The sequence below is a fragment of the Balaenoptera borealis genome (assembly GCF_965194805.1).
Source record: "Balaenoptera borealis genome assembly, chromosome: 4".
NCBI lineage: Eukaryota > Metazoa > Chordata > Mammalia > Artiodactyla > Balaenopteridae > Balaenoptera > Balaenoptera borealis.
This window is the reverse complement of record NC_138861.1, coordinates 34864037-34877599: the sequence shown is the minus strand read 5'-3', so window position 1 is coordinate 34877599 and position 13563 is coordinate 34864037. Positions and strand designations below refer to the sequence as shown.

Sequence of the window (13563 nt, the reverse complement as noted above, 5' to 3'; positions counted from 1 at the left end):
AAACACCTATTTTGTAAGAATATGAAAGGGCAAGATATTCGGGGAAAGGGTCAGCTTCAGAGCCAGATGTGGGTTCTATCACAGGTTCTATTTACCAGAAGACTCAATTTCCCCATCTGGCAAATAAAAATACCACTGACATCATTTGGTACTTGTTGTAACATTAATATTCATAGTTAAACTTTAATTCCACTTTAACTTAAAAATAGCAACTGAAAGCCAAAATATTTAGTTTAGGCTTTAAATTATTCTGCTTTCTGATGTTTCCGTAACACCTCCTGTGAGGCTTTGGTTGTTATTCCAACATTTGAATGACAGCCCCTTTTGAGAAGCTGAGGACAACTCAGGACAGCAATTTGCAGAGAACTGCGTATTTACATACAATTGCTTTTAGTGTCAAACTTCAAACCCCCTTAAGCCATGAAGCAGGAATCCAAGTTAACCCTGGGAATGCAAAAGAACCATTTAAAATCTAAAGAAAGAGAAAATAGGCAACACCAGGTATGAATCTGAAACAAATCTCAAGTCACTGAAAACTACAGAACACCAGATGTCCTAGTCCACCAAAACCCACCGTCACCTAAAAGTTCTTTCAAAAACTAGTAACATGTTACTTCACCCTAGATTAGACCGCTGTTGCCCAAATAAAACTACTGCGCCAAATGCTTCAATGGTAAACTGCGCTACCATTTCCTTATTAATTCTGCAGCAACGTTCATTTTTAGAGCAGTATTACCTTCGCTCAATCTGTCCAAGGATGGAAAAATCCCAGAAATCTTTGGGCTGCAACTATAAAATATCTCAAAACAGACTGAAGGCCAAGAATAAAATTTGGAAGGAGCAAGCAATCACTTTGTTCCCAGACATCGCAAAGCCTTGGAGCACACCCAAGAAGAGACCCGCCTGGCAGTTCCCCAATCTTTCCACCCCCGCAGTACTGTCACCATCCCCTGGCCGGCCAGCCCCAGCCCAGAAGACAGGCTCGGCAGCGAAAGGTACCAATTTTCAAAAAAAAAAAGGCCAAGGCCCCCAAAGAGGAATTGCGCTGGTCTGAAAGCCCCTGACTCACTACTTCATTCATCCATCCATCCATCACCCCCCCCCAAAAGAGATGGGGGTTCAAGACAGCTGCTGCCGCCTTGGTCACTTCCCTCCCCATGGAACAGTGCCTGGGAGGAGCCTCCTCTCCCTCCAAGGGAGCAGCTGCGCCCCGCTTATCCCCACTGCGCCCTCGGCTATCCAGCTCTCGCCATTGTTTCTGCCCGGAACAGATACCTCCCCCGCAAGGACCGGGATGAAGAAAAGGAGGCCCGAGTCCTCGGAGGCGCTCCTTTTAAATGCCTTCCCCACCCCGCCCATCTATCCTCGTTCCTAAAGGGAAATCTCCCTCGCCCTCCCCCCAGGTTTAGTGGAAACTAAAATCGAGATTCAGAGATGGGCGAGGGAATTATGGGAATCTAGCTTAAAAAAAAAAAAAAAAAAAAAGGTAGATCCCACTCGGCCTCAGTAATCAAGAACATGTGTCTAATAAGAGCGTTCGAGGGTTTGGCAAGGTTCGCCAAAGAGACAAATAATGTAAATGTGAGGTGCCAGAGATCCATTTGAGTCGGCTGGGATAGGCTAGGCACAGGGCGCAAGGGCGAGAGCATCATTTCCGATCCAAAGGGTCCGAGGCCGAGTCTGGGTGCACAGGGGTGAAGTTCGGCCCTGCGTCTCATCACTAACACAGAGGCGAGGCAACCAGTTCCTCCTCCCCATCCCGCCCTCTCCCCACGCCACGAGCCGCCCTCACCTCCATCTCGGAGTCCGCGGCGGCGGCGCTGGCCGCAGAGGCAGCCGCCTGGGCTGCGACGCCCTCGGGGCCGCCTTTGTTGCTGTTGTTGTTCCCGCTGCCGGCGGCCGAGGTTGCGGGCTTGGAAGGCGCGCTCTCGGGAGGCGGGGGTGGCGGAGGGTCGGCCGCGGACGACATGATGTTCCTTCTGCGTCACCCGCTGCTGCCAGAGGCCGGGCCCGGCAGGGATGAGGAGGAGGCCTAGGCCTGGGAGGCTACGTCGCAATGAGCTGATGGAGGAGCGAGAGGACCACCTGAACGCCCCCTTCGCCGCGGCTCCGCGACGAGCCCTAGCCAGGCCCAGCAGCCTCCCCCCCTCGTCGTCCTCCTCTTCCGCCGGGCTCGGGGTTCCACCGGCGCTTTACCTCACGGCGGGAATCACGTCGACTAGAGTGGGCGGGGTCACCCGGGTCACTGAGGTCAGGGAAGGCGGGCTGATTTACTGGAGGGCGGAGGGTTGAGGGAGAAGGAAAGGAAAGCGAAAGAGGGACCGGGAGCGGGCAGTGACTTGGCCGCCTCCTCTTCTTCCTCTGGTAGATATCATCTATCTCGCCAGCATCCAGGTCTACTACCTACGCCACCGACTTTCAACACTCGCGAGATTGATAGTTGGCTAAATGACTGGGTTCCAGTTGCGCATGCGCATTCTCTCCTCCTCGCCCTTGGCCACTCCCCCTCCGGGGCCCCCAGCAAGCTCAAGGGCAAGGAGTGGGCGGGGCCTCAAGGGAGAGCTCGGAGGCGTAAATTTGTGCGTCGGCTCCCAGGCAAGACGCGAGCGCAGTCTTAAAGGCGTTCTTAATGGCTCACGGTCCCCGGAGGCCGCATCTCCTCTGGTTGGCAGCGATCGGCGGCACTCCCTGAAAATTTGCACGGGTTTTGCGCCGCCTACTGCAGCATGGAGGCCTGTGCAGGCCTTAACACTTTAACCGCCTCAGCTTATAGGCGTGACGCCACTGTGTTGACGACGTAGTGGTTATCCCAGTTGACGTCTCACTGTTCTGTTGTCTAAGGAAAAGTGCCCGTTAGTGTGATTTTTTATTTTTCTGTCATCGGATGTTAGCTATATCAGTCATTTCTAAATTCCTTCTACTCTTCGGTGCAGAGTTAGGCGATATTTCCTCTGAATTTACATGCTAAAAGTAAGCAAACTGTGCCCACCACCATGTAAGTGAGAAACATGAGTAATCAATAGATAAGAGGCGATAGGTTGTATCTTTTCCTCAACCACCAAATATTAAATTAAAATGTACATTCTCTTCTCCTTAAGAAATGTTACAACTAATCACCACTGGTTTGTACACTGCCTTGTCCTCTCTTCAACACAGCCTGAGGGTCTTGCGCACCCATCTGCTGCAGATTTTAAGCACAGCGTGTTCTTTTCAGTAGCAAATCTGCACACTGCAGTAAATTGCTATCTGCCCTGCACAGGCTCTTATTCATCTTTGTATCCCCATGTCCAGTATCCTATCAGTACGTATTGAATAAAGGAGACACACTTTTAAAGAGTTAAGGTTTGAGCAAACTGTTGATTATGTTGAATTTCAAACAGAAGGGATCTCCTTTGAATATACAGCCTGCAAACTTTTAACCAATCGAGTGATAATTCTTTAATTGAGATCTGGAAAAATGTCCCCCAGCCCATTATAAATGCTATTTCTGAGACTATAAGGAACCGCCTAAGGATACATGAAAAGAAAAATACCTAAATGATGTTCGTCGCAGGCTTCGCATGTAATTGCAAAAAAGCTAGCAATAGGCTGAGTCCAACATTGAAGGTATGATTTTAAAACTATTGTACACCCACAAAATGAACTATTATTGACCTTTAACAACCATTAATGTAGAAGAATGTTTATTCTATAGTGTTAACTGAAAAGAAAATTTAACAGTTCAAAAATATGAATAAAACTTTGGAAGGATGATCATAAAAGTATTGAAAGTGATTGTTGTTGGTGTATATTTCCTAATTCTTTTTTGTTTGTATTTTTTTATTTTTTCTAAAATGAATTTGTGTATTATTTTATTGAGCAAACTTATTTTTAATATTTAAAAAATACTTTCACCAAAAAAAAGATTGTGTGGAAGGGTAAAAAGTTAGTGTCTAGGGGAGTAGCTGACATATAGACACTCAATAAATACTTATGGGAACTTCCCTGATGACACAGTGGTTAAGACTCTGCGCTCCCAATGCAGGGGGCCCGGGTTCAGTCCCTGGTCAGGGAACTGGATCCCACATGCATGCCACAACTAAGAGTTCGCATGCCACAGCTAAGGAACCAGCCTGCCACAACTAAGACCCAGCGCAACCAAATAAATATTTTAAAAAATAAAAATAAAATAAATACTTACGAGTAAATATTTATTTAGTATTGACATTAAGTAGAAAGAATATAGCATTTATTTAATATTCAGAGTATTTCTTCACCCTATAATGAAAAGTAAATATCTTGGGTCCTGGTTTGGAAACCCTAAAAATATACTGAATATATAAATGGATGAAGCTTAAGTCTGACAACAATTTAAGAAAAACAAATAACAAGAAAAACAATAAATAAAATTGCCTCCAAAATGACAACTGTCTTTTTTAACATACACATTTATATTGTGAGTGTGTTTCTCATATGAGCATATGAATGCTGTATGAGAATCTTGTGGGGGAAATTATAGAGAAAAGGTACTTAAAACAAAGGAGGAAGGGACTTCCCTAGTTGAAGAATCCACCTGCCAGTGCAAGGGACATGGGTTCGAGCCCTGGTCTGGGAAGATCCCACATGCGGCAGAGCAACTAAGCCTGTGCGCCACAACTACTGAGCCTGTGCTCTAGAGCCCACGAATCACAACAACTGAGCCCGCGCGCCTAGAACCCATGCTCCACAACAAGAGAAGCCCCTGTTTGCTGCAGCTAGAGAAAGCCCGCGCAGCAACGAAGACCCAATGCAGCCAAAAAAAAAAAAAAAAAAAAAGAAAGGAGGAAGAGGAAACAATGTTTGAATCACTAATCTAACAACGGGGACAGAGAAACCAATTTTGAGCAGGGTCTAGAAGCAGGGAGGAAGGGGAGAGAGGAGTTACAGAAAAGACAGGATGTCCGGAAATTGAGCTATAGGGACATTAATTGAGTTAGGCAGATGGTAGTACTTATATGGTGGCCAAATGACAAAGGCCTGTTGTTCTTCAAATACTAAGAGGCTAAAATTAACAGCTAGTTCCGAAATTGATAGGATAACATAGGATTGGTATAGCGGCAAGAGAATAGGTTGGTGAGTCAGGCAAGCCTAGATTCCCATGCAGGCTCAAGAACTTAGTAGTTGTGTGAATGCAGGCAAGTTATCTAACTTCTTTGAAGTCAGTCTTTTCTCATCTTTTTGCTATTATATTATGCCAACTTTATGTTTGGATAGCATTCTTATAATAATGTCATAAGAATTAAATGACATTTAATCATTTAATTGTAAAACACCCTAGTGTACGTAGGGTGTTTAATACAGTGCCTGACATAGAGTGAGCTCTGGGTTCAAGTCTTAGGTATTCTAATCTTGAAGAATCATAAGCTTAAGGGTCAGACTCTAGCTGTAGGAAGGGTAATCTAATTGTTTTTTAATAAGGAGGAGGGTAAAGGGAGTAGTGTCACAAAAACACTAGAAGGAATTACTACTTTAACCATGTTCCCAGACATAGAATACTGCAATGTAAAATCATGTTAATCTCAAATATGCAAATGTATTTTGTTTACACCTAAAATTCCCTCTATTGGATTTAGTGTGCTAGAACAGCATGTTGTATGCTGAATAGAGTGGAGCAAAGAGATATTGCCGGAGGACAAAAGATGCCAAAAAACCAGGACTCTCTCAACATTTTGGCCTTGAATGGTAACAGAAAGGATTTTATGAAGTTTATCAAGAGCAAAGTAGTAATGTTGAGGCTGTCTTCCTCACATACTCATTTATTTTGTGAAAGCCTAGGAAAATAAAGTCTGATGACTACATGACAGCAATAAAACAGTGTTGAGTTTGTGAGTATCTTAAGAATGGGGATTTCCAACACTAGATACTAATGATCACATATGTATCTTTTTCAGAATTCTCCTACTTAGGTCATTGGCCACATAAGGGGATTTCAATTAAACAAAAACATTAAGTAAGGTTCCAATGCATCCCCCTCATATTTGGTCACCAACTCATATCAGTGGGTGACTTTGTGTCTTCTGGGTGTTAATTCATGTATTTATGTAGTCATTTAAAATTACCTTTTTTTCCCCTACTATTTACAAGTTAAAAATTCGAGTCCTCTGTGCATTTCCTTCCTTGTGAAAGATATTTTCTTCTTTCTTGAATTGGCTCTAGGTAAAAAACTTCTCGGAACCCAAATATTATAATCCCAAATTAAATTTTAACCACCACTACTCCTGACATATTTTCAAAAGAATTAACTGTAGCCAAAGCTGTGGTTAAGAAATTTGGGGTTCCCTTGCTCAAAAGATTGAAAGTAAGAAGATGGGAAGATGTATACCTCAAATGTTATTCAAATGAAAACAAGGGTGACTATATCATTATTAGGTAGACTTCAGAGCAAAGGAAATTACAAAGAGCAAAAACGTTGCATAATGATGAAAGTGTCAATCCACCAAGAACACATAGCAATTCGAAACATGTATGCACCAAACAACAGAGCTGCAAAATATCAGAAGCAATAGCTGACAACTGAAATGAGAAATAAAAAATCCACAATTATAGGTGAAGACTATGGTATCTTTTAATAATTAATAGAACAACTAAGCAGAAAATCAGGAAAGGTATAGAAGAACTCAACAACTCCATCAACCAAGAGAATCTAATTAACGTTTATAGAACATTCCATACAGAAATAGAATACATACTTTTTGAGAACCTTCAGAAAATATACCAAGAGAAACCATAAAACAAACCTCAACAAATTTAAAAGAATTGAAATTATACAGAGTGTTCTTCAACCACAGTGGAATCAAACTAGAAATCAATAACCAAAAATTACATCTCCAAACTTAATGACACACTTCTAAATAACCCATGGGTCAAAGAGGAGGTCTCAAGGGAAAAAGTACTTTGAACTGAATGAAAAATACAATATATCAAAATTTGTGGAAAACAGCTAAAGCAGTGCTGAAAAGAAAATTATAGTACTGAATGCTTACATTCAGAAAAAAGGGAATAGTCTCAAATCTAAGATTCCATCTCAGAAGCCTAGAAGAAGAAGAGCAAAATAAATCCGGAGTAAGCAGAAGAAAGGAAATAATAAAAGCAAGAGCAGAAATCATTGAAATTAAAATCAGAAAAACTTAGACAAAATAAAACAAAGAATTGGTTCTTTGACAGGATAAAATTGACAAACTGTTAGGAAAACTGACAAAGAAATAAGATACAGATCACCAATATTAGGAATGAAACAGGATCTATGACTACTGACCCTGAAAACATCAAAAGGGTAAAAGGGAATACTACAAACATAAATTTGACAACTTAAATGAAATAGACTGCTTTTTTGAAAAATAAAATCTACCATAACTCAGACAATAAGAAATAGATAATTTGAATAGCCTTATAACTATTTAGGAAATTAAATTCATAACCTAAAAACTCCCCAAAAGAAATCTCCAAGCCCAGATGGCTTCACTGGAGATTTCTACCATATATTTCTACACAATTCTACACAAATTCTACACAATCTCCTCCATAAAAGAAGATGCACTTCCCAAATCATTTTATGAAGCTACTGTAACCCTGATACCAAACCAAAGATGCTATATAAAAGAAAGAAAGACCAATATCCTTGATGAATATAGATGCAAAAATCCTTAACAAAATATTAGCAAGTACAATTATACAATGTATAAAAAGAATTGTGCACCCTGATCAAATAGGATTTATTCCAGAGATGCAAGAGTAGCTCAATATTTGAAAATTAATTAATATTATCTGCCATATTAACAGGTTAGAAAAGAAAACTCACATGATTATATCAAGCAATGTAGAAAAATCATTTGACAAAATTTCAACATCTTTTCATGATAAAAACTCTAGAAGAAGAAAAAGAGGGAGACTTCCTCCACTTCATAAAGAGCATCTAAAATACCTATCGCTAACATGATGCTTAGTGAGACTGAATGTTTTTCCTCTAAGATCAGAAACAGGCAAGGATTCTGCTCACACCACTGATATTCAATATAGTGCTGGAAAGGAAATATAAAACTGTCCCTATTTGTCAATTACATTATTATTTACATAGATAATTCCAAGAAATCTACAAAAAATCCAAAGGCCTGATAAGTGAGTTCTGCAAGTTTTCAAGATAAAAAATAAACATTCAAAAATCAACTCTATTTCAATAAACTAGCAATGAACATGTAGACTCAGTGCAAAGAGGCTTTTCAACAAAGGGTCCTGGAGAAATGTCCACAGGAAGAAAAAAAAAAAAGGAACCTTGACCTAAATCTCACACTTTGTACAAAAATTAACTCAAAATGGATAGTAGATTTAATGTAAAACAGAAAACTATAAAATTTTAGAAAAAAATAGGAGAAAATGCTAAGGATCTACGTCTGGGCATAGAGTTCTTAACCTTTGACACCAAAAGCATGATCAGTGGAAGGAAAAATTAACAAACTGAATCACAAAATTAAAAGCTTTTGCTTTATAAGAGACTGTCAAGAAGGTGAGATGACAAGCTGCAGAGTGGGAGAAAATATTTACAAAACACATATCAGACAAAGGATGAGTGTCTAGAATATGTAAAGAACTCTCAAAATTCAACAGGAAAAAAAGCAAACAGTCTATTTAGAACACGGGGGAAATAAATGAAGAGACATTTCACTGAGGAAGATATACAGATGGCAAATTAGCACATCAAAAGAGGTTCAAAAGCATTAGCCATTAGAAAAATGCAAATTAACACCACAATAAGATGTCACTTCATACCTAACAGAATGGCTAAAATTAAAAATAATGACAACAACAAATGCTGGTGAGGATACCAATAAAATGAATCACTCACACATTGCTGGTGTAAATGTGGTACAAAGGAGTTTGTAGACCAAAAACCCTGAGAATGGCTGCTTCACGAAAAAATTATTTTCCTTGAAAAACAAAAGTATGTACACAGTTGTATTTCTCTGAAACTATGCTTTTAAGTATATGGTCTCAATCATTTGTATTAATAGTAACTTTTAACCAAAGTAACTTTTATTTTACAAAAACTACAGGGTAAGTAATTGTGAACTGTATAATATATGACATTTTAGCAGACTAGCAAAGCTTATGAATACACACAACACAACTTTCTATAGCCACACACATCCTTTATAGGGCTTCTCAAAGTGGCAAAAATAAGCACATTCGTTAACAGACCCAAAGAAATACCCGCTTAGTGATCAATGTTTCCATTCCATGATTTAGAAAGATTGATAATTTAGGCATCCAATGAATATCTGGGAATTAATTATATAAGCCTAAGATTTTAAGTTACCTAAATAAATTATTTTCAATCTAACATACTATAAAATGTAACTTCTATTGAAAATCAGAATAATAATTCAATTTAGTTAAGCACAAATTTATATATTTTTAATCTTAAACATTAAGTGAAAGTAATGCTAGCTTATTTGATCAATAAGCCAGTATAAATTTAGGAAGATCATTCCCAACGAGAGTAAAATGTAGGCTTGCATTATCCTTAACAGTGATACATCAGAAAAGGCACAGCTGGATTTATTAAACCAAAATATTAAACTAGTTTTGTTTGCCAAAGGTTCATCTATATTCTGTGAGCTTGGCTTCTTAAAAAGTCACTTGTTAGTTTTGCTAAGAATACTTTTCTTTCCTTTTAGATTCTAGCACATTTAAAGTATTAGAAGTTTATTTTCTGGGAATTTTAGGAATATTTAATCCATGTAAGTGCTTATTTTACCTCTATTAGCCAATCAGAACAAGATCCCTTAATTTAAGAGTTTTAACCTATTCAGTCAATAACACCCTAAGATGGGAAAACATTACACACTTACACAATGAAAAGTAAAGGTCTTTCTGAATTACAGACCTACATAGAGAGCACTTACAGTTTCAATTCTAAGATTTCAGCCACAAGTCAAGCAAAAATAAACACAACATCACAATATGTCTCTGGTCCAGATATTAAAGAGCTATTCTTCCTGGTGGTCAGAAAATTCTTAATTGAGTTGAACTCGAAATAGATAAACAGACAAACAAAAGGCTAACAAGCCCAATACTCTTTTGTCTTTCACTCAGCAGGAAACAGATCTCTATAAAACACTACTGCTTTTTTTTCTCTAAATTTCAGTTTATTCATCTTTAGTCAAGGCATATCACAATTATAAGCTAAGTGTGAGGATGAAAAGACATCAGCATGCACCAGAGAGATAGAGAAAAAAATGAATCAGAATCTTCATAGTCCTGGGGTATCAGTATCCTCTCCAAAGAGAATTATCTGTAGGTAACTCTATTGCACAGAGATGGTAGAGGACAACTATTTATTAGTGTAAGGTCTGTCACATAAAATATTCTTACTTAATTGGAGTTCTCATTTATTTCTCCAACTCTTCTTCTCAGATGGCCCACAAAAGCTTTGTTTAAAGTATATAAATTTACAGACATTTATCTGAACTGTCATTATGTATGACACTTCTGGGCATCAGCCTAAATTCTCACAATGAAATTTCTGTTTTCCTAATGTGTAGTTTTGTAGTATGGGCATGTGAGAACAGCTATGAAAATTCAAGAGAATATCTGTGACATTTTTAGCAAATTACTACCTGAGAGTCTGCTCAAAGTTTGAAGTCTTGGTGTTTTAATAATTAGGTAATGGGGACTTCCCTGGTGACGCAGTAGTTAAGAATCTGCTTGCCAGACAGGAATAAAGACACATTCTCTACATCAAGATGTAGAGAATGGACTTGAGGACCCAGGGAGGGGGAAGGGTAAGCTAGGATGAAGTGAGAGAGTAGCATTGACATATATACACTACCAAATGTAAAATAGATAGCTGGTGGGAAGCAGCTGCATCGCATGGGGAGATCAGCTGGGTGCTTTGTGACCACCTACAGGTGTGGGATAGGGAGGGTGGGAGGGAGATGCAAGAGGGAAGGGATATGGGGAATATATGTATACTTATAGCTGATTCACTTTGTTATACAGCAGAAACTAACACAACATTGTAAAGCAAATATACTCCAATAAAGATGTTAAAAAAGGAAAAAAAAAGAAACCACCTGTCAATGCAGAGGACACGGGTTCGAGCCCTGGTCCAGGAAGATACCATGTGACGCGAAGCAACTAAGCCAGTGTGTCACAACTACTGAGCCTGCACTCTAGAACCTGAGAGCCACAACTACTGAGCCCGCATGCCACAACTACTGAAACCCGAGCCTAGAGCCCGTGCACCGCAACAAAGAGTAGCCCCCGCTCGCCCGCGCACAGCAACGAAGATCCAACGCAGCCAAAAATAAATAAAATTATTTTTAAAGTTGTATAAAAAAACTGGGTAACAATTATTTATAATTAGCTTATTAAATGTTAGCATTCAAATGCTTTTATTAAAATAACTTAATGAGATCTTATATGGTTTGTAGCCCTTGAATTTCAAGGAATTTAAAGAAAACAGTAATTCTCTTAGGGAAATCACCAAATGGTCAGACTACAAAACCAAATCACCAGTCACTGCTGCCACTAATGGAAAATAATTGATCAGATACAAAAGAACCAAAACCAAAACAAAATTAATAGGGAAATTAAAAATAGAAAAGCAGCAAATCTGCTGCTTTGGATTCACCTCTGAGAGCCAAGAAAAGACAGACATGGACTTAAACTCCCCATGAGGTGCACTTTTTCATGGCAAAGTTTACCTGGTCCTGTTGGGGGAATCCACTGGGCATCTTGGTGGAAGACTTTCAAAACGGTCTAAAAATTTTTTTCAAAAAAGTAAAATTATGACGCTCATACATATATGAAAAAGAATGCATATTAAATGTATGTTTTATTTAACTAGTTAATGAGGAAATTAATGAGATGTTACAACCAGTTCAAAGGAGAAGTCAAAAAAGCACAAATTTATGAGAAGTAAAGGAATGTTGAAATGAATGTGCAAAGGAGGGAAAACCAGTTCCACAGTGGGGAAAGAAAGTCCGTTTACTCTCTGTGGAACAAGACAGCATTTGCATTGCTATAGGCAAGAATTATTTTGCATTTGTATCAGTTATTTGTGATTTAGAATTGTGAAATAACTGCTGCAGAATCAGAAAACCCGGAGGGTTGTCCTCTAGGCTTTAGACAAGTCATAGTTTTCATTGAAGCACATTTTTCCCTACACACCATTACCCCCAATTATTATAAATACTTCTCATTTGGACTATCATGTAGGTTCCTAACTGGATAATTTTTCTTTATTCTACAATAAGTGGAAGAACTAGAATTCAACTCAAGTCCATGCTGGTAACCACTGTAGTATATATTTTTGTCATTCTCCTGCATGTCTTTCTAGAATGGCTTTCTCTACTTTCTCTTGGTTTCTCTGCTCTTGATTGAGTACAATGCATTTGGTCTGCCCAGTTTCTAGTTGACTATGCATTGCAGTATCTCATGATTACTATCAGTGTTTCAATTCCAAATTCCTGGTGTTGGGAGATGGATTAGCCCAGTTTAGATCAGGTGCTCATCCCAGGTTCATTTGGTGTTAATAGGGGTCGGGGCCACTAGATACCAATACAGTTACCTAGGTCTACCTCTTGAGCAGGAGCCAGGATGGGAGGCAGGTTCTCTTAAAAAGAAGAGTTATAGATGCAAAACGTTGATTGGCATCTCCAGCATCTGTCTACAGCCTATTGGTGTCACAGAAAATTAATTTTTTTATTAAAAAATCTACTCATATTCCCATTCAAGCACTCTGATCCTTTTAATTTTCATTCATGGTTTAAATTTAATCAAAGGTCAGTTCTAAGCTCAATTGCACTGGAAATACATTCAGCTAAGTTGTATTTGAAGTATGTTTTTGTGAGAGCCGGAGGTTAATTTCACCCATTTGAAAATTAGATTCTTACCTCTTTAGGTAAGAATCATGAAAGGAGATATGAACTTAATATCTTATAAATTCTAAAAAATTCTTTCAGCTTTTGACTTCTCTCAAAATAGATGCTCTTCACAAGTGCTGAACTTAATCTTCTGTCCATAGTAAATGCCCCAGAGTGTATGTAAGTGGGGAAATCCTGTGACTTGGTTACCAGTCAGGAGACCCACTGAGTTGCATTCTTAAAATAGCACAACTTTTGGTTCTGCCCTCAGAAGATGGACTACTTCAGAGCCTAGCTAGAGGAAGGAAGTAGAGATTTTGTAAGTCTCACATTCAGACATAAAAGAGAAGGATGGAAGTCAAAGGAGGCATCACCCATTTACTTACTATTTTGTAACAGAATCAGGAATTAAAGGGCAGTGACCTTGACTTTGTAACAAGTTTGTAAGACTCTGTAACCTTTGCAGGCCACTCCTACTTGTCACTTTTGTCACTCCTTTTGGTGAGCACTTAAAATCTAAGTTCCTTTACCATTGAATTTTCTTCTTCTACAGTTCTTACAGTATTTTGAATTGATGTACCACGATATTTGGAAATAGATCGAATTTTAATTCTGGAGTTATAGTTAAATTCTTAATGAAGTAGTTATTTTCATGATGCTATAACTTCCTTTACAAAACTGG

General features: G+C 38.9%; 1 protein-coding gene across 2 annotated transcripts in view; it reads right to left on the bottom strand.

Moving 5' to 3' along the window:
* Positions 1-2423, bottom strand: part of SMARCA5 (SNF2 related chromatin remodeling ATPase 5) — a 45525-nt gene extending 43102 nt beyond the window's left edge. The window contains exon 1 of one of the 2 annotated variants that reach the window (XM_082390008.1): positions 1793-2423. In XM_082390008.1, the coding sequence (XP_082246134.1) occupies positions 1793-1969 (177 nt within the window). In that variant the 5' untranslated portion in view covers positions 1970-2423. The remainder of the gene's footprint in view (positions 1-1792) is intronic. The other variant, XM_082390007.1, reaches the window with a different exon arrangement.
* Between the last annotated feature and the right edge of the window lie 11140 nt (positions 2424-13563).